At 50.5% G+C, this 26,688-nt stretch overlaps 3 protein-coding genes across 5 annotated transcripts; 2 read left to right on the top strand and 1 right to left on the bottom strand.

Annotated features, from left to right (window-relative positions):
* Positions 1–1,310: 1,310 nt before the first annotated feature.
* AGMAT (agmatinase (putative)) lies at positions 1,311–4,379 on the top strand. Its single transcript, XM_026109021.2, has 7 exons — positions 1,311–1,679; positions 1,782–1,984; positions 2,140–2,188; positions 2,379–2,574; positions 2,681–2,860; positions 3,087–3,171; positions 3,479–4,379. The coding sequence occupies exons 1-7, from the start codon at positions 1,387–1,389 to the stop codon at positions 3,550–3,552; spliced, it is 1,080 nt and encodes a 359-aa protein (XP_025964806.2). The 5' UTR covers positions 1,311–1,386; the 3' UTR covers positions 3,553–4,379.
* On the bottom strand, positions 4,375–17,716 carry DNAJC16 (DnaJ heat shock protein family (Hsp40) member C16). Of its 2 annotated transcripts, none has more exons than XM_026109047.2 (14): positions 17,405–17,716; positions 16,291–16,357; positions 15,332–15,656; positions 14,277–14,461; positions 12,674–12,778; positions 11,872–12,030; positions 11,350–11,480; positions 10,920–11,103; positions 10,423–10,605; positions 10,075–10,151; positions 9,492–9,572; positions 9,295–9,393; positions 8,504–8,674; positions 4,375–8,060 (listed from the first exon to the last, which is right to left on the bottom strand). In XM_026109047.2, the coding sequence occupies exons 1-14, from the start codon at positions 17,569–17,571 to the stop codon at positions 7,664–7,666; spliced, it is 2,331 nt and encodes a 776-aa protein (XP_025964832.2). In that variant the 5' UTR covers positions 17,572–17,716; the 3' UTR covers positions 4,375–7,663. The 2 variants fall into 2 exon arrangements, with proteins under 2 accessions (XP_025964832.2, XP_064353154.1); XM_064497084.1 differs by having other exon boundaries at positions 8,504–8,671.
* Positions 17,704–26,688, top strand: CASP9 (caspase 9). 2 transcript variants are annotated; one of them, XM_064497086.1, is made up of 10 exons: positions 17,704–17,886; positions 18,669–18,882; positions 19,440–19,514; positions 19,850–19,887; positions 21,351–21,527; positions 22,467–22,556; positions 23,391–23,538; positions 24,142–24,321; positions 24,902–25,011; positions 26,114–26,688. In XM_064497086.1, exons 1-10 carry the CDS (start codon positions 17,755–17,757, stop codon positions 26,204–26,206), a joined length of 1,257 nt encoding a protein of 418 aa, XP_064353156.1. In that variant the 5' UTR covers positions 17,704–17,754; the 3' UTR covers positions 26,207–26,688. The 2 variants fall into 2 exon arrangements, with proteins under 2 accessions (XP_064353156.1, XP_064353157.1); XM_064497087.1 differs by lacking the exon at positions 19,440–19,514.

The following is a 26,688-nucleotide window of genomic DNA, read 5'->3' as shown; positions in this document are numbered from 1 at the left end:
CACCGAGCGAATCGTCACACCGTAACGTGCTGTCAAGATCTCACACATTGCTGGTTCAGTGGTGTAAAACAACCCACCAAGGAACAGCCCTGTTACTTTCACGGTGTAGCAGCTGAGACACGCTGTAGCCGTGTGTTGTCCTAGCAGACACGCTAGGAAGTCAGTTGCCTGCATAATAAGCAGCCACCTCATTGTAACCTTATTCCTAATTTTAGAAACACTGTGTGACCGTAGCACGCGAGCGGGGCTGTAAACAAGGATCGGCCAAGAGCGCAGAGCCTGGAAAACCACGGAAAATGAGTTCTTTACAGGAAAGGTTTCAGGAACCGTAATCAGCAGGGCCACGCTTTGACGCCCAGGTACGTAGGGAAAGAGCTGAGAAGTAACCTCGCATGAGGGGCAGCTGGAAGCTGCAGCAGAGCTGCAGAGTCGAAACCTTCGCTGCCCCTGGAGCTGCTTTTCGAAGAGCAAATACTGTCGCTTTTCTGGTAAAACTCGACTCTGACCTCTCCGGTTTTCTTTTTTCTCTGAGTCAGCAAGAGCTGATCAGCGGAGCAAGGCACAGCTCCTGCTTGTTTACATGCTCTTCTCGTAACTGGAGTGCAAGACCTGGAATATAGACGTACTTAACATAAAAACAAATTGGGTGGAACAGGCTTTCCCGTGCGAACACACTCAAGGTGTCCCCGATCTCAAGCGTGCCGTTATTACGCAACGTGGGGTTTGGACTTTGCTGCTTTGCACGCGTTTGCTGCGTTAACTCCAGGCACTGGAAACTTCCTCACCCTTGAAAGTATCTCATTTCATCTACCGAGGCCTTAAAATAGCCTGAAATACCAGTCCCCCTGCACCGCCCCGTGTTTTAACATTCCTGTTACTGTTTCTCGTTTGCCTTTGTTTTGCCTGGCTGCGGTTTTGCCAAGGTTAGATGGGTTTTGCTTGTTTTGCTGTGTTTTTTTGTTTGATGGGACATTTTTGTGACTCTTCACCATCCTGGATGCTTTTCTTAAAGCCCAGTTTAAAAATGTGCTGTTAATGTAACAAACGCCGCTTTACTTTCTGAAGATGCCTAAGGTGGCAAAACCTGACGGTTTTCCGGCACGTCGCTCTTAGTCTGTTACAGCGATTGCTAAACAGCCCCAAAAAGCCGGTTTGAGGTGAAGCCCCTTGCTCCCAGGTGTCACTTTCCAGTGTTTTTTTGGGAAAAGGAGGAGATGAGGAAGATGGGGGCAGGGAGGGGGATGCGAAGGCCAAGCCGGAGTTTGGCTCCTCGCCGGGGGAGGCCGTCCATCTGCCCGTCCGCACTTTGAGCCCTCGGAGGCGGCTGGCGCTCTGCCCGGCGGCGGCAGCCGAGCCTGAGCCGCGGTGCTGGAGCGAGGGGGCAGCATGAAGCGCCTGCTGCGGGCCGCTTGCCGCGTGCCGTGGCCCTGCCGTGGCAGCGCCGGCTCCCTCCTCGGGCCCGCGGCTCTCCCCGACGCCGGGGGCCTCGGGAGCGGGGCCCCTCGCCGCTGTCTCTCGGGCTCCGGCTTCAACATCCCGCCCAGCGCCGAGTTCGTGGCCCGGCCCGCGGGGGTCTGCTCCATGCTGAAACTACCCGTCCAGGCCTCGGCGGAGGGGCTGGACGCGGCTTTTATCGGTGTCCCCCTGGACACCGGCACGTCCAACCGGCCGGGGGCCAGGTGAGCACCTGCCGCGGCCGGAGGGGAGCCGGTGGCTCTTCCTCCGTGGCGGCTCCCGCAGGAGTTTGCTCCCGGCAATGCCGGGGCTCGATCTCTCCCTAGGTTCGGTCCTCGCCACATCCGGGCCGAGTCGGTGATGCTGCGGCGCTACAACTCCAGCACCGGAGCCGCCCCCTTCGATTCCCTGCTGGTCGCCGATGTCGGCGACGTGAACGTGAACCTCTACAACCTGCCCGACAGCTGCCGGCGCATCCGCGAGCGCTACGGCCAGATAGTGGCCTCCGGCTGCGTGCCCCTCACCCTGGGTAAGGCCCCGCGCCAGCTCCGCGGCTCCTGCAAACTCAAATCTGGTTGGAAACGTGCTCTCGGTGCCCTGCTTTACCCTACAAACACGGGGCAAAAACAGCCTTGTTAGCAGGGGCTGAGCAACGCGCGCCGCCTCTTCCCTGTCCCATTGCAGGTGGAGATCACACCATAACGTACCCGATCCTGCAGGCCGTGGCGGAAAAGTAAGTCTCCGCCGTGAAAACGCGGAATAAGGAAAGTAGCTCGGCCCGCGAACTGCTCGTTACCTTCTTGAGCCTCAATATTAGTAACATGGCAGCTCCTAAGAGGCAGTGAGGGGATCTTAAGGGGAACGAGGCGGCGTTGGGGCTTTGAACTTGCGCCGGGGTCGCGCTAACGCCCTGCCGCGGCCAGGCACGGCCCCGTGGGGCTGGTGCACGTGGACGCTCACGCCGACACGGGCGCCGCGGCCCTGGGCGAGCGCATCTGCCACGGGACGCCGTTCCGGCGCTGCGTGGAGGAAGGGCTGCTGGACCGCCGGCGCGTGGTGCAGATCGGCCTCCGGGGCTCCTCCTACGCCCCCGACCCATACCAGTACAGCCGGGAGCAGGTAACGCGGGCGGCAGGCGGGCGCCGGCCTCCGCGGCTCCCGCTCCGCTGGCGGCTGCGGCGGGGCGCTCTCGGGGCGGTGACGTGGGGCGTCTGCCTCCGCGCAGGGTTTCCGCGTCGTCCCCGCCGAAGAGTGCTGGCTGAAGTCGCTGGCGCCGCTGATGGAGGAGGTGAGGAAGCAGATGGGGGACAAGCCCGTGTACATCAGTTTCGACATTGACGGCCTCGACCCCGCGTATGCCCCGGGGACCGGGACGCCCGAGATTGCTGGGCTCACGCCTGCCCAGGTAAGCAGAGAGGTGGCTTCGCTTCCGCAGGGAAGGGTGACCTTGCTCCCGTTGAAGGGAGGCAGAGGACGGAGAAAAGCCTAGAGATACTCGGGAAAGAAAATACTGCACCGATATAATTCGGTCCATACAGGCTGTGTCATCGCAGGGTTCGCTTTGACGATGTAAAGGGACCAGTTTGCTGCATCGAATACGTTTCTTGACCCCAAGTCGGTTTCCTCCCCAGGCTTTGGAGATAATCCGTGGCTGCAAAGGCCTGAACATCGTGGGATGCGACCTCGTCGAAGTGGCGCCCGTGTACGACGCCTCCGGTGAGTCCGGGTGCGAGCCGCTGGCAGGGGACGGCGCCCCGAGCTGCTGTTTCGGGGCGATGCCGTCTAGCGTCAAAAGCCCCGTTGCTGGTGGGGGCAGCGGGAAGCGCTCACCAGGACTGAGCTGCGTTGGGAGGATTTTTAGGGAAATGCAAAGCGGCCGCTGCGAGGTGTTTCTCCGGGCGCGGGGAAACCCTTGGGGAGCTCAGCCAGTGTGAGGGATGCCGGAGGGGATGCCAGAAATGCCCACCAGCAACGTAACTGGCTGAAGCGTCGCTTTTTTTCTTCTTTCTTCTTCTTTTTGCAGGTAACACAGCCCTCCTGGGGGCAAATCTGCTCTTCGAAATGCTGTGCGTTCTTCCCAAAGTGAAAACCGTGTAAGGGCAGTTGCTGCCTCACCCAGCGCTTCTTTGCGACCCGTCGTGGTAAAACAACGGACAAAGATGCGCCGATGGAACTTGGTCAAGGTGGTCGGTCTTCAACATCCTGCCCTCCACAGCCAGGTGCAGTTAACAAGCACTTTGCAGTAAGGAATAAATGTCGTTTACCACTAGAAAAAGTAATTTCAAGCTTATACGCTGTAGGTAGCAGATGGGTTTGAACAACCCATTTTCTGGTGTCAGCAGGGTGGTTTTGAGTTTGCTCGGTACGGGAAAAAAAATGGCTAATGGCACTTTGCCTCTGCTTTCTCCATCTGAATTACTCACCCAGCAGCCAGTGCTCGTGTACGAGCTTTACGCAACTGCCACCAGTAAAAGGTTTTTCCCATTAAGAGCAGACGCAGAAGCAGGACAGCTGACACAGGGTAGCAAATGTGTTCTGTGAGAGCTCTGTGTTGCGGAAGGGAAAAATCTTGGGTGCGTGTTTAAGCGACAAGGATGGCAGTGTTACCTCCGAGTCGGGGGTGAGGATCAAGGTGAGCGGATCTAGTTCAGCTCACACAAAGCGATGGCTTGAGCCCGTGTGCTGCATCGCCTGGGGCCTTCGCGTTCCGGCTCTGCAGGGTTCAGGAACCCCAGGCGTGATCCTTAAGAGAGCAGAGCGGTAGTTTAATAAACGTAGCAGCCTATTTTCCCGATGGGGATAACCAGGCCCTTCCCTCAACCAACTGCTCATGTTCAAGGAGGAGCTTAACAGGCCCTGGGTTTCCAAACTCGCGCTGAGCTATTATCAGGTTGTACATTAAAACACAAAGCCACCTCATCACACGTTAAAATAGTTTATTTTGGTTGCAAATCTGTAATAGTCTTAAAACAAAATGACATCAGTGCCTGTTCACAAATACAAAAACAAAAATAAAAAAAGACAAGTTTGCCAAATAAGTTAATTCCCCCCCCTCCCGGTATCAAAAGTGCAAAATATGTACCTTGTTTTCAGTCCCATTTCTCAGGCTGCGTTAGCGTATTAGTTCCTGGCAGGCTTTCAGTGAACGGGAGAGTGGAGTCAGCCAGCCGCGGCAGGCTGCTGCCCACCACCCTCCGTAAAGGGAAGAGTTTTGGTACAACCTGCAGACTCCAGGCCTGTATCCCTTTGCTGTAAGGATGTTTTGTTTCAGCTTCTAAGTCGTGCGTGCGTGTTTGCTTGGTTTTCAACAGGATAGTGCATTAGGACTGAATTTCCTCACTCTTTGGATTACGAACCGCCATGTGCATAACAGAATAGCAAGTGCGTTTCACGATGATGTATTATGATAATGGGTTGAGCACCGCTGAAGGCGGCAGGTTAGAAAATTATCGGGGGTTCATGGCTTGCAACTGCCGGGAGAGGGTGGCGAGATCTCAGGCGTAAGCAGCAGCTGAAGGGCCTCTGACCATGCTTTTACGACAAATAAAGCCCCCAATGCCGCGTGACGGACGGCACAGCTAGCGAAACTGATGGCTTTGGAACAGTTTGCCATTCGCTTCAGCCCAGGAAAGAAATTTTTTCATAAAACAGTGCTACGAGGGTGCTGCACTTCTACGGCTGCATTAGCCTGACCTGGTTAAGACCAGCGAAGGTCACAGTTACACCAGCAGTCACGACTGAATGGGAGCTAGAGTCCCATCCAGCCACAACTGGCAAGAGTGGATTGCTGCGAGTGTTTCTTGAGCAGAGCTCAGTCTAAAAGGGAAGTTCACTGGGCTAAAAAAGAAACGGCTCCAACAGCTGTGCACCAGATAAATTGCATTTTGAAGGCCATAAGGCGTCATCTTCTTACTCTGGGCAGGGTGAGTTCCCTTGCTGTGGCACAACGAGGCACTTCTTTGAGCGCTGAGTTTTCTCCTGGTTCCTCATAAGCTGAAGGGACAGCAGATGGGTCTCTGCTGATCCTCACTCGCTACCAAAGAATAGTTTCTTGCTTTTACAAACATCTAAAAGTTATGTGGAGTCTTCAATTTGGTGGTTTTCCACTCAGCTACGGCCTTATTTTAGCCATGTCCTACAAAGCAAGCTTTGGGGAAAGCACAAGAGCGCTATGGGGATTGTTCAAACCAAATGAAATAAAGTCTAGCAAAGCCAGGCCAACGTTTCACCTCCCTCCCCCCCCAAATTTCAGCAATACGCGCGTGCCTCGTTGTCCTCATTCAGTGGGTAGCCTTAGCCAGGAGAAGTCCTCTTCTCCCCTGCCATTATCTTAGGGCTCCTTTCACACAGCAACAAAAGCTGCAGCCCAGAGTCCGCTGAGCTAAATTTAAGGAACCTCACGTAAGGGCCGTCGGTAGTTATCTTAGCCTTTATTTATAAGTACGTTGTACATGGTGGTGGTGGTGAGAGATCCGTTAGCGGTTGAAGCATGCCAATCTGCTCCCAGCACGGGGAGGAATGCAACAAGCCAGGATTTTGAGAGCAACTGGGTAATTTGGGCAGTACAATGACTTGAGCGTTCCTGGATCTCAGCTGGGGTCAGCAGGTATTTCGGAGAAGGGTGTATTTATCCATAATAACTAGCTGCTCGGGTAAGACGGTAAATAAGAAGGCAAGGGTAGAGTGAGCTTGTAATTAACACCGCGTGCTTGAAAAGTGCTTTACAATAAGGTTCAGAGCCCTCATGTAAAGTCCACCCAGAAGAGAATTTCATAATTTGGCAGTCATGTAGCTCAGCAACAACTTACTCTTGCAGAAGACTTGGGTTCCTGCACAGAATGCTTGGAAGAGCTTCGCACAGAGACATAGCAGCTAAGGAAATGGTGTCTCCGCAGGAGCAGTGACAAGGAAGTAGAAGCGCCCCAGGATTACAGTCCTGGCTGGGACAAGAAACCCTTCTGCTTCGCTTTATTAGTCGAAGAGCAGAAAGCAGCTGCAAGTCTGCTGCTTGCCACCCGTACAGGAGGCCACCCTTTCCCCCTACAACTGTTCTAACCTTGCGCGGACAAAGTGTTTAAAAACAAAGCAAAACGAGGCAGCCTGCATGTTCAGAAACAAAGGTTTGTGGCAAAAATGAAACAGCTGAGATGCTGAAACCAAGCATCTTAAACCCACGCCTAAAACAAAACTAGCTTCACACATAAAAGACGGTCTGATGATACAGCACTTCTGGGGCAACGTTTCAAGAATACAATCATTGAAAAATTAAGTTCCTTGATACAAAGAAAGGTTGGTTTGTACTACAGATGTAATGTTGTTTGAAAGGAGTCCAAACTGACTCCCTAGCAGCTATTTTAAGTTTCTTTTACACATCTACTGGCTCATAGCAGCTTATGCCTACAATCTGAGGACACAGTTAAAGTTATGGCTCTAAGATACATAGTCTAAAATTGACAGAAGCAGAAAGGCATCTGAAAAAGGACGTGACATTTAGATGGCTCAACACCTTGACAGTATTTAGGGCTGTGCAAAACCCCTTCCCTCCCTGGTTATGGTTGAGCTGGTGAAGCTGCACATGGAGCTATTACACAAGGAGCATGAAACATGCAGATCACCTACTAGACCGCACCACGGGTAAGTTCCAGCTACAGGTTTTTGCTACGAGGGAGATACTCCCGACCATACTCTAGGTCACTTACCACAGGGAAAGCCGATAAGTAAGAATTAGGAGGCCTTTCAGAACTGCAGAGCCTGGGAGGGTCCGTAGGGTCTCGCCAGTGTCACACCATGCACCGTGGGCTAAGCACGGGGAAAGGGAGAGAAACCGCGCCCTGACCTGCGTAACAGGCTACGTTCGGTCCGGACAGAGTCACCGCAGCGGAGACGTCGCAGGTTTTTGTCAGCCAAGGTGAGATGGAACAGAGGTGACTCGGGAAGCAGATGTGGCAGGACAAGAAGGGGAAACGGGCTTCTTTTGTCTTTGACAGTACAGCATCCAAATGCGAGAAGAATTTGGTAGAGGGACTTTCAGTGCGCTTCGCTGCACTCCTAGGTTTGAGACGTGGGGAGATATTTCTATTCGCTGGCCCTAGGAGAGTTCATCTAAAACCTAAGGTCCATTTGTTGTGATTGTTCGTTTATTCCTGGAAAGAACTGTCCCTTGTCATCTCCATAAAAAGTCTGTGTGTTAGAATCTCTTTAAAATCCCTCAGTCTAGTGCAGGCCACGAGGGGATATAGAACCTCTGTAAGGAGCCCTCTAGGAGGCGTTCCATCCAAAAGGACAATTTGTGTAATTTGTTTTTAATTGATCTAGAGCCTGGGCTGCAGGAGGATTTCCCTCTGCCTTCTGTATGTAGCGAGGAATCGTAATCCTCGCCCGCTCCTAGCGTTCCCCCCTCATCCCCTGCTCTGTGCGGCTTGAAGAGGCAGAAGTATTTCTTGTGGCCGTTCAGAGCTAGGACGTAGCCCGTGTAGTCACGCTCCAGGAAGTGCTTGTCGTACTGATTTGGGATGGGGGCCGCGTCCTGCGCGAACTCGAGCAGGTACTCCAGCCACTCTCGGTGCTTGTCCAGGCTGAGGAAGGAGAAATGAAGGGAGCTGCTCCTGGGGGAAGAACACAGGGGAAGCGGGATTAGCACCTCTCCCAGGCCAGGCTGGATTCCTACAGGACAGGTAAGCGTTTGTGAACAAGGGCAGATGCAAAGCTGTGTTTCCAGAGCTCCTTTTAACTGAGTTCAGCACAGGTGGCAATTTCCTAGCGTGCAGCACTGTCATACTCTATATTTGGCGAAATACAGGTACAGCGGAAGCGGCAGCAGTGCCATTCCTGCTGCCTTCACCGAGTACAGCCAGGAAAGGGAGTGTGTCACTGTCGGTCACTCAGTTTTTGGCTGCTCATTGCAGCTAACAAGTGCAGGGTCTGCTTCACTCGCTAGAAATGTTCCCTCCTGGCAACCAAGCTAAAACCACTCCCAGACTTTCATCCGAGTAGCATTACACAGGTTGTTAAAAGAGTAACAGAAGCCTGGAAAAAGGCCCCAACCTACCCTGTGAATGTGTAGACTTCCAGGGCAAACTTCTGGAGGAGAGTGGTTTTGGTAGCGTTGGAAAGGATCAGGACCACGTTCATGTGACCTGGCCTCAGGCGAACCAAGTTACTGTTGTAGTTAATGTCCGTCAGCTCGGTGACCTCGACAAAGCCCTTTTTGGGAATCCTGCTGCAACGAAACAATGACTGAGTGAAAGGGGAACACAAAAACCACAGTAACCCAGTGCAGAGGAACACCAAACAATAACTCATCCCTCCCTCAGACTGATTCATCCCTACGCTGTGTAGTTAAAGACAACCAAACCTGCAAAGGCTGGAGTTGGGTCTTCCTCAACAGGTCAGTCAGTCCTTTGTCAGTCCGTCAAGGAATGACAGTCTAGGACAAGCACACAAGCTTGTAGGGGGTTGGCACAGAGGGGAGGAATAATTTTTTACAAGAGATGGAAGAGTAGCTGGGTGGAAAGAGACTCGTCTTAAAAAGTCACAGCTTTCCCTGGACTCTCCGAGTCCAAGGCCTAGCTCAGACTAGCTGCTTTCTCTCCTGTGCCAGTGGGACACAAACACTTAATAAGTACGTTTCTGCACCCACATCCTTGCTAACCTGGGTCCTGGCTAAACACCACTCTTTCCTGCCTTTCCATCCACATACTGCCCCTTGTAATGACTACGCTATGTCCACACAACTCTGGTCATTCTCTACTATCCACCTAATATCCACTCTCACCCTTCATGCATGGCCCCCAAACAATACTTCAGCAGAAAATACATGTGGAGACGTTAGAAGGTAACCTGTTACTCTCTTTGCTGAAGCTTGCGTCGTTCTTCTCAGTCTTTGCGGCTGTTTCTTCTTTCTCAGGCGGAGGAGAATCTCTTGCATCGCTTGAGTCACTGCAAAGGAATATTATTTTTTGTTTAAAGGGCAGGTTTGAATTCAGATGCTATTGGCTGGACTGTAAGATCCCCGGGACGTTTTGGCGTGCACTTACCTGAAAGCCTGAACAATAACGGTGCCAAAAAGAATGAAGAGTGCAGAGAAGAGCAAGGATAGCAGGGGCATCATTTCTCGCCTGAGAGAAGATTTGCAAACAGCAATCAGTTCTCTGTTGCACAATTTCTGTGTGGATTTCAGTTCCTTTCTACCTCAAATAATACCATGCAGTTTCTCTAGAAACTTGGCTCATTTTCTGGGGCCTTAAACATCATCAGGATTTTGGGCACGGTCTGACTCACACCCAAAAGAGGAAGAAGAAGAATGGATATACTCGAAAATAACACTAAGAGGAAAAAGTGAAAAACAATGATCTGTAGGGCTGGTGTATTTTCAGAAGTGGAAAGTCTACGGGCATATGACTGACCTAAACTTCAATGCCAAAGTACCCAGAAGGTGAAGCAGAAGTTAATGACACTACGGTATTACTGCTCTTCACCTTAATCTCAAGAGAATACAGGCCCCTGTGTATTTTGATATGTTCTTAAATCCTCTTAGTATGAACCTGGGTCTGTCATGCATCTGCACAAAACAACAGCAATCCTCCTGTATATCAGCACTAGTTAACATCCACTCCGTACCAGTTATTATGAAACAAACTGTCCCAGCAGTCTGAGATGTAATCCAGCATGGAGTAAAACCATCGGATAAGGAACATCTGTTAAGATGGAGAAAAAAAAAGAAAAAAAAAAAAGAGTCAATGACAAAACTGCTATCCACAGCATTGATAGGACCTTCACCCCCAAGTCGGTACCCTGCGCACAAATGAGCGTCAGAGTGTGCCAAGAACTCTCCCTTCCATGAATGAGGAAACTTTAAGAGTCCTGCCTCAGTATTTTAAAATATAAATAATTTCAGCTGATGACCACTATGCAACTGTCCAAGAAAGTAATGCAGTCATTAGGCATCTGGAAATGCAACGCACTTACGGGAGCAAGTTCATCGTTCAAGTCTGTCAGGACAGTGTCTGATGAGAGAAGACCAGGGTCTGTCCTCAGCTGATCCAGAAGATCCAGAAGGATGAAGTTATCTTCTCTGTTGCCTTGCCAGGCCTCCTCCAAGGTTTTATAGGCAACTTTCCCTGCATTATTGCGCCTTTCCAAAATGACCACCTGGACAAGCCAATAACAGCGCAGAGCTCAGAGAAGAAGGTACTTTTTTCAAGAAAGATTTTATGTTTCAAATCACTGTTCAGAAATAGGAGTAAGATTAAGATACAACCACTCTTTAGTAAGAGTATTTTTGAAAGAGAAGCCTGTAGTGGTAGAAAAAATAACAAGCCTAAAAATCTAAGCAATGACTTCTTTAGGACCCACTCATAACTAAGAGGAAGCATTTTCAAAGTAAACCAAACAAGCAGCTAACATAGAGTGATGTAAGTCTCAATGACAGATGAGAAGCAGAAGAAGAAAAAGGCAGTACTCACGGCCGATTTTCCCCGATACTTCTCCTCGTCCCTCAGCAAGGCATCTGCAAACTCTGGCTGACGCTCATTATAGATATGCACAAACCTCAGGGTGTCTTTTGTGTTGGCCACAGCAAAAGTCAAAAATGCCTCGTAAGTCTCAGCGAACTTATCACCTTCTCCAGTAAGTAAGACCACACAGTGCCTAGCCAACACAATAAAACGGAGGATTAAGAGCCATTCTAGACATTAGAGAAAATCATCTTTCTGCTAGCCAGAACCCATCCCGAACAGCCAGAAAACCTAACTGGTCATTTTCTGCCTTCTGTGCGATCACCTTTCCAATTTGGCACCCCTTCCTCATCCCTTCTACCTGTAATATGCACTCTCTCCCAGGATATGCCTAGTAAAAGCGCATAAACTATTAAACTATTAATCCAAGGAGCCTTACTTTCGCTGACGATGAGATTTCTTCACAGGACACAGCTCCTGGAACAGCTTCTGGTTGGTGAGCCTGGCTGCCATGAGGAACTTATTCTGGGAAAGGAAGTCGTCAATGAGCTGCTTCTTCATGTCTCTTGCCTAGAGAGGACAAAGAAAGCGGAGATCACTACTGAGCAGGACAAGGAGAACCCCTCGAGTAGAGCTGTTCTAAAACTCTCCTCCGAAGCTGAGAGAAGGCTGTCAGCTATCACCGTGCTCACAGAAGAACCCTGAGACATTTTGAGATTCTGACACAAAAAGTTACCTGCAGTTATCCTCCACAAGAGGTCAGACACCATAACCGAGGCCTACAGAACTACCTTCTCTCCCAGTGTTTGCTCACCACCTTTGCTAGAGCCCAAGTTTCTGCTGCGAATGACGGATGGCTCCTTTGGACTGCTCCACTGACCAGCTTCTGACAAAAAACCCAGTCAGAAGAGCCTCTCTGTCCACTTTATATAAAGTTCTCAGACAGAGCTCAGAGCAATACCTGCACGACATCCGCGGGCTTGTCGATCTGCTCCTTGAAGACCATCATGGTAGGAGTATAAACATTGATGTTGTACTGACTGGACAACTCTTCGGTCCCTCTGAGTCCAACGTACACATAACCAAAGGACAAGTAATCTCTGTACGCAAAGGCAGTCAGCTAGAGGGGAAGAAAGCACCAGTGCGGTGCGTGTTTACATTACAGATCAAACAACATTTCCCTCCCCAAGCGCCTGTGGTAACTACTTCTCCTTTGCTGCAGGAACACCTCCCACTGCTTAAATGTCACTGCGCATGCATTGTAAAAGGTGAAATCCATTCCTTTCCCTAGCTGAATTACACAGTTTGCATGTTCTTAGTCATCATACAGAAAGCCTCAATGGATTCACACCTTTATGTTACAACCTGACATTTTGCATTGAAGCAGGCGTTTCTTTGGAAACAGGCTTTCCAATAACTCAAACAAGATCTGCTGCAAAATTCTCTCGTTACAAATAAAGGCTAGTACATCCCTCTTCCGCCACTAACTCCAAAACCCGCCCACACCTTTACTTCCACTAAGGATACATCGGTGACAAGACAGAGAAACAATCTCAGGGTCAAATCTGGAGTGGTCTTCCCTCAGCAAAGTCAGTCATCTGACCATGCCGTTTCCCAAGAGTGCAAATTAATTTGCTCTCCTTAAACTGATCAATACTACTTGGAGGCACCACCCAACCTCTACTCCCAGCAATATTACGTCCTCTTTTAGAACAGGTGGATTTATTAGTAAGTCAAAAAGCCAGAGATAGAAACCACATTACCTTGTATAATAATGGCACAAGTGGCATGTGATCAAATAAAAGGACATGGGGCTTATTTTCTTTCTTCCAGTTAGACAGAAAATGGACGTAGTTTTTATCTGTAATCTTTCAACAGAATCAGAGCATTAGCTTCAGCCTCAGAACAGTCAAACACATACACTGCTGTATAATTAGGTGTCTGAATCATAACTGAGTTTGAGAAAGCTCTCCGGGTGTCACAGAAAACTGACTGTGGATTTTTCTTTTAAGTGGTCACAGGTATACCAAGAACCTTTGCTTTTTTGACTCAGGAGATTCATGGAAAAATCAGCCTCAACCCGCACCCACTCTACTAATTAGTCCATCCTCTGTCAGTGCTGTTTCAAGTCAATGTTGATGCCACATTCACTCTCATAACAGCTGTTCACTGGGCTATACAAGTTCTGCACTGGAAAAACAAGGGTTAACGGGCACCTTTGGGCTCAATCAAACCTGCTCTGTTTCAGCTGTAATAGCTTTTGGAGCTGGAGGGAGGAGATAAAAGGGAGATCACAGCCCACGGATAGGCCAACAGGTGAGAGGGGCTGCTTGCCAGCTCTCTTTTTTGAGGAGTTCTAGCTGTTGGAGGTTAAAAAAAGTCATGGTTTGGGATGGCCGAGCCTCCCTTTTCGGGTTAGAACCTGAATACCAGGAGAGATGTGATGTGATGCAACACAAGATGGCAGTTTTACCTCCTTTGGGGAATGGCAGCCATCACTGAAGACCCAAAGGAAAATCAAGGTGAGGCGAATACCATTCCTGGCAGAGGACAGGCAGGTGGGAGTGCTCTGGGGACTGACCCTGCTACATCACCCTGAATGGGGGTGGGGTGGGGTGGGGGTGCTGTGGGACTCTACCAAAAATAACTGAGTAAGGCCGAACTGCAGGGCTCTTTTATCACAAAGATTGTTTTCTCTCTAACTGCTTGAAAAGGGCTAGCGCTCCCAGCTCCACTTTCAAAGGTCCGATTCAAAACTTGTCGAAACAAACAAGAGGTCTTATCAGTGAATTCTGGCACAACAGATGATAATGCTTAAGAGTTTGTAAGGGGTCCTTAATGTGCTGGATGAAACCCAAATGAATGAGAAGGGAAGAGAAACCTAGCAAGTCTGTAAGGCACAGCAGAGTATTCTTAACCTAGGTCAAGTGTGCAGCTTGCATCTAGGTTTCAAGGGCTGTACTAAGCCTAAGGCTGAACAGGCGTGAGTGAACACCCACTGGGTTACAACCCCACACGTGAGGAAGGGACAACTTTCTTGCAGCTCTCATTGCTGTGGGGTGCTGCAGCTGGGAGAGCAGCAGACAGAGCATTTGGGCTTAGGGGCAACCCTGGTATGCTGAGAGCCTTTTCACAAATCTGTGAAGTGTTACGAAGCCCTGTTGTGCAACCGCCTCAAAACCGGTTGTAGCTGTAATTATTTCCCTCTCAAAACATCTCAGTGCCCCAAATGCAAATCACTTCAGTTGTGCCTTCTCATATTTGTGACGCTGATTCAACAGACTAGCTGCCAAAACAGCTAAAGGGACCCGAATATTCAGCAAACAAGTAACAAAATCATCATGTGATACTCTTACTAGCGTGTACCTTTTCTACGAGATTCCCTGGCAGAAGATTCTCCACAAATTGCCGCAGGTTTTCTCGAACAACAGCATTGTGGAAGAATGTTATTTTCCCATTAATCAGTCCTAGGATTGATGGTGTGCTATGTGCACCGAGGTGATGGGCGAGGCGTCTCTCATATCCAGCATGAACAACTCCAATTCCCACTCCTGCAAACAGAAAGCAAGTTCACATTAAAGGTCACAGATGATCCAAAGCTTCTCTGAGTGTGAAGGTAGGTTCCCTTGTCTGGCACCCTGCTTGGGAGCTATTCATGCTATAGTCCCTCTGAACTCTGTACTTTCCTCCTTTTACAATCCCTTGAAAATAGCATTTAAAAATCCTAGATTTATCAAGGGAGAGAGAGAACAAGCTGTCCTCTTCCATTCTGCCTGCGGATATTTCACATGCTACATTAAAACTCCAAGGCTGAAAGTCTTAGAAAGCAGGGACTAGAATGCCTTTCCCTCCTGCTGCTCCACTGCTGACTCCGTGTGTGGTACGGAAGTGCATGCAGCTAAGATCTGCAAGAAAACAAAAAGTTGCCCTCTGAGGAGGGGAGGAAAGGTAGAAAATACTTCCTTGAAATCCAAGTGTTTCCAGTATGGTACTTTGGTCTTAAAACTTCACTTGAAGCCTTGTATGATAGCAGCCTTAAATTAGATTACATATTCTGTAGGGATCTTTACTTATCCAAGCTCAGGGTAAAGAACAAAGCAGCATGTATGTAGCTGGCCTAAACAGGTAGTAGTGTGATTAGCCCTTAGCACTAAACCACTAGCTGTACAGATGGCAGAAAAGGCAAAAAACTTTACAAGTCATTAGAAAACCCTAGTTTTTCCTCATTTCTAATATCCAGCCTCATCAGTTTTGTTGTTAACACATGTGAAAGCATTAAGATCATTGATAAATCCCTGAGGAATGTGGCTCAGCTCAGTCCTCCCAAGCTGAGAGCAATTGCTGCAGCTGACAACAGACACCTTTGGTCTGGTCTCATTCTGCAAAGAAAGTGTGATCATCTTAAAAGGTTTAGCTCTTACCCAGCACCTCCAGTTCCTGAGCAACTTCCTTCCACACAGGCTCAATGTGGATGCAGCTGAAACACCAGTCTGAGGTTATTTTAATGAGGTAAGGTTTCTTGAAACTATCTGGCACGATTTCATTGATGTAATGTGAAAAATGCAGCAAATACTTCTCATCGGAGGTGTCGCGCCTCTCCGAGTTAAAGGGGAAGTGGAAGAAGGACTCATCAAAATAGAAGCCTTCGTGGAAATGGTGGAACTGGCGATGCTGAGAGTACCCCTGGCTCTCCCCGGCATCTCCATAGCGGTCAAAGTTTGCCCTCTTTTCCTCATTGGAGAGAATCTGCGAAGCAGTAAAAATGGTTGACAAGCAAAATCTGGATCACAGTAAGAGGAAACTGAAATGACATCAATCCCTTATGAAATAACTTAAGCTGCACAAGGGACTGGACAGAAGGGAAAGTGCTGCCTTTTACAGAATATCCATCCCTCTGATCTGCAGAGAAGCGAACTGTCATGTCACCTCCAGCCTCACTATGGCAAATAAGTGCAAAAAAAAAAACATCAAAAGAAAAGGAGCATTTCATTCAAGAACTCTGTACAAGTTTCTGACAAATACTGTTCCTAGAGCCTGAATTTCATGCTTCTGAACAGTAATGCTGTTTTCTGGAGCGATTTTCACTGGTCTACTTGAACACTTGGGGGCTTTTGTAACATCAGAAAATTATGAAAGTGTTATTGAACAGTAAGCAGTGCTATACAGAAACTACACTGGGGTGGGGGATGATTACTGGCAACAACTGGAGGGTCTCTGTCAAGGAAGCAGATAAAAACTTTCTTCTCTTCTCATCTGCCTTCATAGAGCTGAATAGTTTTTCCATGTAGACATACTCAGAGAAAGAATGAAGCCACATTAAAAAAAGTTATTTAACTGTCATCTTAAAAACTGCACAAGTTTAGCAAGAAGAGTGTATTACCTCATAGGCTTTGCTGATCTGGATGAATTTATCTTCCGCTCCTGGGTCCTTATTTTTGTCGGGGTGCCTAAAATGCGGAACCAAAGGAGAATGTATTTTATTTTCTCTTTCAGGACAGAGTCAGCAGTTTCTCACAGGCAGACACAGCAAGTCTCAAAAGCTGTCAGTCTCACTACAATGCTAAGCAAGATGCTGACGGTAAGGGCCTTTAGTGGCATGTTCTGCTTAACCTGTCCGAGGCTTAAATCATATTTTAGTCAGAGCACCCGCTCTCCCTGAGCAAACTGATGCACGAAGACCTGCAGAGGACATAAGCAGTGTGTGCACAAACCCATCCCCACACTCAGATGCCTCACGAATGGCTGAAGCCAGACTGAAAAGGGTTTATCTCGTCATCAGGCAACATGGTCCTTCCCTATCAACTTCAGTGATGCATCCCTTAGCTGCTGCCCTACATACATCAGGGCAGAGCAGCTACAAGGCTCTTCCTGTAAAATATTTCCTGCCATGGCATTAGATAACACCTCCGTCGAAACTAAGAAGGCTGTAAAAGCTGTAGATGAGACCGGCTGCTAACACAACGCATCAGGTCTGCTCTTCAGCACGTGCAATCGAAGTGCGGGGTAAGACATTTGGGAGGCCAACGTGTTTCCCTTCAAAGGCACCGGGTTCAACTTGTCCTTGGACAAGCACGATGGAAGCCGCGCAGCCAGGCTGTTGTTGGGGTGTCAAGTCTGTATCCTTAGAACTTTTAAATATCACTAAGGACACCTGGGGTAAGAGCACAGAAGCAGAGCTGATGTCTGGTCTGTATAAACACATCAAGCCGCCTGCCTGAAACTTGTCATTTTATACGTTAAAGTTTCCGCTGGAGTCTGACCGAGCTCTTGACTCTTTCCCCTCCCATCATGGGGCTGGGGCGGGGGTTATAGCACCCAGAGCTAGGGCGGCGTCGCCTGCTCGGTTCCGGGATCGCTCGGGGGCTGCGGGGAGGGCGCGGCGCCGTCCGCAGACCGCCTCCTGCCCGCTTTCCACCGGCAGCTGCCTTCGCACACGGAAACGCGGCCGGGACAGGGGCCGGGGCCCGAGCAAGCCGCCGCCCCGCCGCACGTACCACTCGCGGGCGAGGCGCTTGTAGGCCTTCTTGATCTCCGCCTGGCTGGAGCTCCGGCCGACCCCCAGGACGCGGTAGGGGTCGAAGTCCCCCGCGGCCGAGGCCTGCAGGGCCAGCAGCAGCCCCAGCGCCGCCACCCAGCCGAGGCTCCGCCTCCGCGGCGCCATCGCGGCCGCGCCGACGGGGCCCGGCGACCGTTAACGGCCCTCCAACGGCCGCTGCCCCGCGCGCGCCACAGCGCCCGTCCGCCCGCCGCTTCCGGCGTGCCCTCCCGGCCGCCGTCACCATAGAGACGGCGCGCGGCCGGCTTCCGGCGGCGGCGGCGCGGGGGCCTCCGGGATCGCGGCGGCATGGAGGAGGAGCGGCGGCGGGCGCTGCGGCGCTGCCGGGTGCGGCTGGTGGCGGCGCTGCGGGTGGCGCCGCTCTGGGGCCCGCTGGAGGCGCGCGGCGTCTTCACCCGCGCCATGCTCGAGGAGCTGCAGGTGCGCTGCTGCGGGGGCCCCCCAGCCCCGGGGGCAGGCCCGGGGGTCCCCATTGCCCCCCCCCCCAAATCCCAGGGACAGGCCCGGGGGTCCCCATTTCCCCCCCCCCCAAATCCCAGGGACAGGGGTCCCCATTGCCCCCCCCCCCCCAAATCGCGGGGACAGGCCCGGGGGTCTCCATTGCCCCCCCCCAATTCCCAGGGACAGGGGTCCCCATTGCCCCCCCCCCCAAATCGCGGGGACAGGCCCGGGGGTCTCCATTGCCCCCCCAATCCCAGGGAGAGGCCTAGGGGTCCCCCTTGCCCCCTACCCAATCCTAGAGGCAGGCCCGGGAGGGTCCCCATTGCCCCCCCTCCCAAAATCGCAGGGACAGGCCCGGGGTTCCCCATTGCCCCCCCCATCGTAGGGACAGGCCTAGGGATCCCCATTGCCCCCCCCAGAATTGCAGGGTCAAGCCTGTGGGTCCCCATTGCCCCCCCCCAATCCCAGGGAGAGGCCCAGGGGTCCCCATTGCCCCCCCCCCCCAGTCTTCGGGACAGGCCTGGGGTCCCCATTGCTCCCCCCCCAAATGGCAGAATTGACCTGGGGGATCCCCATTACCCCCCCCCAACCCCAGGGACAGGCCTGGGGTCCCCACCATCCCCCTCGCTGGCATCCCGCAGGGTGTCTGTCCCCTCGTCCCTCCCCGTCCCCTCTGCCTTGGTCCCGGGCCTGGGGGTCCACAGGGTCAGCCTGGCAGCGCGGCCCCCCCGGGACAAACACGCCTCGTCCTGCCTCCGCAGAGCGCCGGCAGCCGGAGGGAGCAAGCCCGGCAGCTGGTCACCGACCTGGAGACGCGGGGGAAGCAGGCGTTTCCCATCTTCGTCTCCATCCTGCGGGACACGGGGCAGGGCGACCTCGCCGACCTGCTGAGCCAAGCGTGTGAGCTCCCGCCGGTGCAGCCCGCAGACGTGATGCCCCTTGAGCCGAGCTTAAGCAGGGAAACGCGCAACAGGAGTGAGTATCGGAGAAACAGTTGGTTTCCCGACAAACAGCAAGATGGGACATAGCCGCTGGAAACCCTATTTCTGTAGAAAAACACTGGGCTGGCTAATAATCTGTGAAGTCTTTGAAGTCTTGTTTTTGTTATATCACAGATTGTAGAGATGATACTAAGTTTTTGGGAGCAAGTCGTGCTGTCCAGCAGTGGAAGCTTTTAAGCTCCAGCCACGTGCTGGCGGTGGCAGGAACTTTATTCTCCTTCCCTCTGTGCTCGTAACCGCCATGCTGTCTCGGCAAGAGCGGATTTTGCCATGTCTTCACTATTCCCACCTCATGCTCCGCTGAATCTGCGGATCCAGCTCTTACTGTTGTAACGAGAAACTTAGTGTATTGAACCCGTTGGAAAGGAAAAAATGAAGCGGTGCCGTGTCACCCCCTTGCAAAAATGTAGCTTCAGCCTGAAGCGGTTGATTCAGGTTGTCCTGGGAATCCTGGGTTGTCATGTACGTTTACATCTTGCATGAAATTGGAAGAGGGAGAACGTGAGACCTGACTGTCCTGTGCCATTACAGGCGCTTTGGAGCGCGTCCCCGTTCCAGTTCGAGACGCGGGTGACAGATTTCGAGTGCCTCCCTCAGCAGCCAGGGGTGAGCGGTCTCCTGTCGAGAGAGGCAGACGGCAGGGTGACGGCGGGGCGCCGCGGGTCGCGCTCCCTGTGACCGGCGGTGTCCTCGGCTGCGGCGAGCCGGGCCCCGCGGTTCAGCCTCCGGCTGCGGAGACTCTGTCCCTGTCTGGTCAGAGAGACGCGTAGCCAAACGCAGCTTCCCAGCGCGTGGCAGGAGGGAAGGGGGGAATTTGTACACGTAGCCGCCGTGTCGCAGGTGACAGCGTGGCAATGACACTAATTCCGGGAAGAACGGGTAAAACATCTCATCAGTGAATGTGGGGAGCTAAATAATCGTTTCTCTTTCATGTGTTGTAGGTTCAGCTGTTGACAGCTTGAAGAGGAACTCTGATCTGGTTAGTCCTCTGGTGGTTTTCTGGGGGGTGGAGTGTTTTTGGTTTTAATCTTTCATTATATCAAAGTTGTTTTTTTTTAATTGTCACCTTTCCTCTTGGGGTCTTATTTTCAAAGATGACAGAGGTATTTAGGAGCTTGTGGTTTAAGAAATGAAAAAGACAAGGAGAAGGATTTAAGATATTTCGGTGTTCTTCCTCATGGGGCAGAGCATTTACTGTCAAAAAAGGCTTAGTATGGCTTAAAACACTATTCAAACCAGCAAAGTCCTGCAGCACAGAGCTCCTGCCTGGAGCAGGTTTTGCCAGGCAGCTACAGCAGGTAAAGATGAGGTGGCTGTTTTCTTCCGTCGCTCGCTCAGTTTGGCTTGTGCTGTCGCGGGGATGGAACCGGAGGCCGGGCGTAAATTTGGGCCCTTTGTGTCCCAGGTAACGCAGCAGGGGGATTTGCTTGCTGACCAGTGAACAGCACCGGGTTTATTTCTGGTTCATTTGGCTCCAAGCGTTGCGTGTTACGTAAAGGGTTTCTGCCCTGCGGGTGACTATCAGGAAATAGCTCGTGACTGCCGGTTCTCGCTTCCCGTTATCCGAACGAGTGCTCCGAGGCTGGCGCTACTCTAACTGGGCAGATCAGCTCGGAGCAGGTCAATCATTAGCTAAAGCCTCCTTAGGTTTACACTAGCTGTAACCCAAACAACCTAATACAGAGGTAAATATTTTGCTTGAACAGTTTCTAGTAAGACAAGTGGTAATTACCCAATGCTTATTGTCTGTAAAGTGGTGTTTTGACTCGGTAATCCCAGTGTTGAAAAACATTAAATAAGGAAAACGGAAGTGGACATGTGCAGCACGCCCTGGTGCGTTAGGAGGCTTGCAGCGAGGCAAGTATTGCTAACGCAGACGCACATTTATGGAATCATCTTCCAGCCGTGTGCGGCTCGTTCGTGTCTGATGTTGAGTGAATAGTTTGGCTGCGTATGCGTTGGGCTCCAGGCGCTGACAGTGCAAGCATTTGGATAACCCTCTCCAAATTACTGCGCTGTAGCTGATGGCAAATCTGAGTTTCCATGAGATTTATCTACCTGTTCTCTTGACTCCTCAGTAACCTGCCCCCCGCCCAGGCTGTTATGGTGAGGTTTGCTGATAATGCCTGTAAAACACCCCAAAATCTGAACCTGCCATTGGAGATGCTGTACGTAAAGAAGCAGCCAGCTGTCTGCCACGATGGTCCCCAATTTGGCAGGTTTTGTGTTCCCCAGTTGCTTATAATAATGTATGTGTGGAGAACAGATCCTGTTATCCATCCCTGGGCTCGGAGAAGTGAAAAAGCTGTGAAATGAGCTACTGTAAAGACTTTGGTTCGATTTTGTGTTGCGTTCCTCTGGATCAGCCAGGGAATGCGCTGAACAAGAGGATGTTTGATGCAGCCGCTGCTAAAATTTCTCCTGTGGGCTTGTCCGTGCCAGCTTTATGACTTGAAAGCGGATCCTTGCGGATACTGCCTGATCCTCAACAACGTCAACTTCAGTCGAGACTCTGATCTGTTGACTCGAGCCGGCTCGAACATAGACTGCGAGAAACTGGAGAAGCGTTTCAAGTCATTGCACTTCAACGTCCTGACCCGGCAGGATCTCAAAGCTCAGGTGAGGCTGGCAGCGTCTAGCTTGCCCAGAGGGTGAGAAGTGAGTGTCTGAAAGTGATGGGAACACGTTATGGAGTGTATCCCCGCGCTAACAGCGCGTTGGAAACCCCAGCCTGCGGTGCATAAAGAAATAATCCAGCCGTCACGTCCGATTCTCTTTCGTGCTGTAATTGCAGAAGGGAAAAGAGCCGTGCAAGTTTTCACCCTTCTAGCTGAGTTTTGATTCCTGAACGTGACTTATAGGGAAATCCGTGAGGTTGTATTTATTTGATAGCTCTGACACAGCCTCTGTTTACATGTGGCCAAGGGTTTCGTTTGTCTGTCTGTACATGACTCATCCATTACTTCAATTTAAGCAGGGCAGTTAGTGACCCGGAACAGCCCCTGAAACTAAAACAAAGTTATTTGTCCCCACCCCCTGAATCAGAAACAGCACACTTCAATTGATAAATCACGTATAAATCCGTTACGTGTATGTTGCTGTGTTGTGAAGAATGCAGTGAGGAAGGAAATGTTTTGGTAAAGCAGCCAATGCCAAATGATAGCAGAACTGCACAAAAACTGACTCTCCAATGGTGAGTTTTGCTGCCCGTAATTAGGGAGCATCTTATCGCACTTCTGCTGGACAGGTAGCAGCATAAATAACCTGTTGCCTGTCCCAACTATTGACTTGAATAGCTTTGCTGGCTTAAAAGGTGGGGCAAGTGGTGCAAACAAACAGGAGTGAAGAGCCCTTTTCCTCTCCAGAGCCAGTTTTCTTGTGTCAGGCTGGAGCAGCATGGAGAAGCCAGCGAGTATGCGTGCGAGCACGGTGTGCACTGATGTCCGGGGAGATCAGCTGGATCCTTCTGAGCAGTGCAGCCATGATAGATAGCGAATGATAAGTGATCCGTGGCCTATGTACCGCTTGGAAACTCTTAACGGGATGTTTTGCACGCAGGAAATCGTTTGGGAGCTGCAGAAGCTGGCAAGGCTGGACCACAGCGCCTTGGACTGCTGCCTCGTGGTGATCCTGTCCCATGGGTGTCAGGTGGGCCTGTTGCACCTCTCCCTCTTCTCCCGCTCTGCGGGATGTGGCACGCTTGGAGAGCGTGTGCCTGTTTCCGAGACTGCCTGGGTGGGCAGGAGTTATTTCCCGGCTGCTCCGACTGCACATTGAGGCAAAGCAGTGCTGTGTCCGTGGGCATCCTGGCAGGAAGGCACGGCGTGCCATAGCAGCGCACAGAGCAAGGTGGGAGGCAAGTGCTCTGTCCTGACTGATGGGGTGGTTGTTTCGCTGCCGCAGTATGTTGCGGTGAGATATATTTTCTTATCCGGGTGAGAGGAAATGCAAGCTCTTCCGTCTCAGTCTGATCCGGTATTGCCTTTCTGAGGATCTCGCACCCTTTGCACAAGTATTGTAAGCTTTCAGAGTTGGGCTATATAATTCAGAACCAAATGACAGCCAAAATAGCAGATGGGGCTAACACTAACCTTCACAGCATAGTCATCGAGTCCTTCCTGTTTCTCCAACTCGGACTTTCCTGATTGTAACATGAGGGAGTCGTCAGTAGCAGTAAAGAACAATTATCACAAGTTGGAGGCCTTGTAGTACAAGGAGAGGAGGGCAGTTTTTAGGAGGGGGCAGAATAGGAGTTTGATAACAAGAGAACTTGGATTTCTGGGATTTAATATATTTTAAATGTCTCCTGGGCATCCCTTTGCCTTCATTTGGTCCCCAGATTCTCTTGAATATCGGAATTGAGATTTATTCTGGTTAACTATGCTAAAAAGAGACAGAGGAGAGAGCACTCAATCAGAAACTGGTTCCCTCAGAACTCACCTGTCCTGTTGCATTAATAGGTATTGGATTTTGCTCTTTCAGACAAGCCATATTCAGTTTCCTGGAGGGATTTATGGAACGGATGGAAAAGCCATTCCAGTTGAAAAGATTGTGAACTATTTCAATGGGTCCCATTGCCCGAGTCTGAGAGGAAAACCCAAACTCTTCTTCATCCAGGCCTGTGGTGGAGGTGAATCTTTGTTTTAGCTCTGGTAGTGCTTAAGCTGTCAGCGTAAGCAATGGAGTAACCACGTAGGGGTAAGCAGGTTTTTGAGATTTAGTTAGGCTTTGGCATGCTGTTCTTCTGCTGTTCCTTGTCTTTTTCTCCAGCTGTCTTCTCTTATTTTCGGCCACATATTGTTACTGCCAGCACAATTTGAGTCTAAAGACTGGGGCATGAGAATCTCGTGGGAGGATAATACTGACTGTGTGTTGGACACACACAATCGTGGGAGGATAATACTGTGTGTTGGAACAATTTGATCGTGTTGTAGGGGATGTGGGACAGGAGGCAGGGAGGAGTCGCAGCAGATGTCCAGGCTGACCACGCTGATTGTCTGTTCCAGGTATTTAGTCCTGAGGTTAGTTAGGAAGAACAGACTGAGGGAATTCGCGTGAATGCCAGATTGCTTGATGGCTCTGACTCAACCAGCACAGCCAAAGAGCAGAAAAGCTTTCTGTTTCATTGGAGGGATTCTTTTCTTTCCTTTTTTTCTTAATGAAGGATGTATGACTGTTGAATATTTGTTGTAAGATGAATTTGTGGGATTTTCCTTTTGCCACTTTTTTGCAGAGCAAAAAGACCAAGGATTCGAAGTGGAATCCGATTCACCTGGAGATGAAGCTCGTAGAGTTTCCGTAGAGTCGGACGCAACTCCTTTTCAGGCTCCATCGGGTGCTTCAGACGAGCCGGATGCTGTAGCCAGTTTGCCCACACCCAGTGACATCTTGGTATCCTATTCCACTTTTCCAGGTGAGGTATCCCGTGCGAATCACTTGCCTGGTAATGAGTAATTTGTGCCATAAGCAGAGGTGCTAGACTTGCGCTTGGGCTGTTTTCTTAGTTCTGCACCTAGTGTTGGGCAGTGTAAGGACTGCCTTGTTGTGCCTTAGTTTTCCCACCTCGCCTGTGAAATGGGAGTTAAGGTGTAAACAACCTGCAGGTCTGTAGGAGAAAGCTGCTGTCGAACTGTATTGTGATTTTTATGTGTTGCTATTAGTCACTGTTAGTCACACTATTAGTCATACTACGAGGACAGAGATGTTCTGCACGCTCGCTGTGCGTTTGGTAGCCCTTTGTTGACAGCAAATGAGCCTCCTGTGCGAAGGCGAGCTGGTTTTTAACATTATTTTACAGATAGAAGCAATTGAGGCTTAAAGAGCCTTTGACTTGTTTTAGATGATTTGGTAATTGAGTAGAAAAAGCCATGCTCCATTGCGGGAGTTACAGGACTGTCTCTGCTGGGGATTGCGCTCCAGGGAGTTTCATTAATTCAGTGAGGTGAGAACAGAAGACTGACTGCAGAAACAACTTTCTCGGCCTTTCTCCTAAGGGTTCGTCTCTTGGAGGGACAGATTGAGTGGCTCGTGGTACGTGGAAACGCTGGACAATGTGCTGGACCAATACGCCCATTCCGAAGACCTGCTAAACATGTTACTGCGGGTAAATATTTTTTTTTTTTTTGAGACAAACATGACAAAGGAAGTAGTCTGAGCTGCATTCAGTCAAGGTTTAGGTCTACATTTATAAAATGAGTAATGATTTTGAGTGTTCAGTTTTCAGATGCTCATTGGAGGTACAGTGAAGGGGGTCTTAATTATTAAGAAAATGTGTGCCCTCAATCTGCCAAAAATCACTTAGAGGTTTCGCTGATGAGAATTAGTCCTGGAAATAGAGATTTTAATCTCTGCCTAGGAAATTGCTATAAGGTTGCCTAAGACCAAGGTGTAGCTCGTCTTGTCCTGTCCTCAACACACCCAGCTGTCAGAACACAGGGCTGTGGACACCGCAGTAAACGTGCTGCTGCGCGTCCAGGCAGACAGCGCTGTCAGGGAAGACCCGCTGGGTCCCTGAGACATAGAGATCTCCATAGATGGGTTTTTTTCTGTTTGGGTTTTGCATCTTCTGCTGCTACTGTGACACCACAGTAAGTCTCGATGCAATTGAGGTGATGGTACCAATATTGCGTTCACATCTGATGGTGAGTGAGGCAAGTGGCGTGTAAGGAACACTTTCTCGACGTGCTAATAAATTGTTCAATTAGCATGCTCTGTTAGCTAGAGAAAATTGTTAAATTTGAAGAATGCAGAGAATTATCCTTCAGAGCTGCAGATCTGTTGGTCTGCAAGCACACAGCACCCAAGGAGTTTGGGCCATGATCAGCTATAGCACGTGGCTCATGCAGAGAAGCATCTGCTGGAGGCAGCAGTAGCCGGCACAGGCAGGGTTGCTTTGAAGGCCCTTTTCCCTGATGAGCATTTGATAGGGAGCAGGGTAGGAACAGGCTTGTCGTACATACGTTCCTGCCAACCTGTAGCGCGTCCTCTGGGGAGGAGGGGTGCAAGGGGGCTCTTGCAAGATCTGATCTGCAACCGTCTCTTGCCCTGCGTTTCTCTCAAGTCCCCCATTTTTGCCGGCAAAAACGATCTCATTTTGGAAGAGCTGCTTGCTCTCTTGTCCCCATAAAGATGGACGGTCCTGTTCACTGTCCTGTGTCGCTGTGCGAAAAGCAGCCAACTCTTCAACCGCTGTCCTCTGTTCTCAGGTGGCAGACGCCGTATCTGCCAAGGGCAAGTACAAGCAGATCCCGGGCTGTTTCAACTTCCTCCGTAAAAGATTCTTCTTCATGTGCAAATGACTTTCGGGCTTCGAGGTCCCTGCCAAATGTGAGAATTGCTCCCCTGAGGCTGGACGAAACTTGCGCCTGCCGTAACACAGAATCAATGCTTCTGGTGGCCTTTGTCTGCGGAGATGTTTGTCCTGAGTAATGTGATTCGTGAATGCTGTTATTCCTGTGAAATAGCAATAAGATGAGGGCTCTCGGCGTCCTGCTAGGAAACGTTGAGGACAGAGAAGGGAGGTTTGGGGGATCCCCTGTGCTCGGGTACGTGCTGGCCTGGAGCCTCCCCCTGTCTGCAGAGGAGAGCACCTCTAGCTTGCAATAATTCAGCCAGAGTAGGACAGCATTTTGCTGCAAAGTGTTGTTTTTTGGTGATTACGTTTGTGTTTTCTGCTGTCTGGATAACCGGGTAACTGAATCAAAATCTAGTGCCTGGGGGGAAAGAAATCATTTTACAACAGATACTGCTCTTTTTCAATAAAACACAAAAAGAGAAAATA

This window comes from Dromaius novaehollandiae, chromosome 24 (genome assembly GCF_036370855.1).
Source record: "Dromaius novaehollandiae isolate bDroNov1 chromosome 24, bDroNov1.hap1, whole genome shotgun sequence".
Classification (NCBI taxonomy): Eukaryota; Metazoa; Chordata; class Aves; order Casuariiformes; family Dromaiidae; genus Dromaius; species Dromaius novaehollandiae.
This window is presented reverse-complemented; position numbering and strand designations above follow the sequence as displayed.

What these genes read in the sequence shown, in the direction of transcription:
- AGMAT (XM_026109021.2), top strand. Translation starts at nt 1,387, where the DNA reads ATGAAGCGCCTGCTGCGGGCCGCTTGCCGCGTGCCGTGGCCCTGCCGT. An exon ending in CTGCGTGCCCCTCACCCTGG is followed by an intron (nt 1,985 to 2,139) that starts GTAAGGCCCCGC and finishes GTCCCATTGCAG; the next exon opens with GTGGAGATCACACCATAACG. An exon ending in CTGCAGGCCGTGGCGGAAAA is followed by an intron (nt 2,189 to 2,378) that starts GTAAGTCTCCGC and finishes TGCCGCGGCCAG; the next exon opens with GCACGGCCCCGTGGGGCTGG.
- DNAJC16 (XM_026109047.2), bottom strand. Translation starts at nt 17,571, where the DNA reads ATGGCGCCGCGGAGGCGGAGCCTCGGCTGGGTGGCGGCGCTGGGGCTG. An exon ending in AGCCCGCGGATGTCGTGCAG is followed by an intron (nt 11,481 to 11,871) that starts GTATTGCTCTGA and finishes TGTCCTCTCTAG; the next exon opens with GCAAGAGACATGAAGAAGCA. An exon ending in GTTATTGTTCAGGCTTTCAG is followed by an intron (nt 9,394 to 9,491) that starts GTAAGTGCACGC and finishes ATTCCTTTGCAG; the next exon opens with TGACTCAAGCGATGCAAGAG.
- CASP9 (XM_064497086.1), top strand. Translation starts at nt 17,755, where the DNA reads ATGGAGGAGGAGCGGCGGCGGGCGCTGCGGCGCTGCCGGGTGCGGCTG. An exon ending in GCCTCCCTCAGCAGCCAGGG is followed by an intron (nt 19,515 to 19,849) that starts GTGAGCGGTCTC and finishes CATGTGTTGTAG; the next exon opens with GTTCAGCTGTTGACAGCTTG. An exon ending in TGCTAAACATGTTACTGCGG is followed by an intron (nt 25,012 to 26,113) that starts GTAAATATTTTT and finishes CTCTGTTCTCAG; the next exon opens with GTGGCAGACGCCGTATCTGC.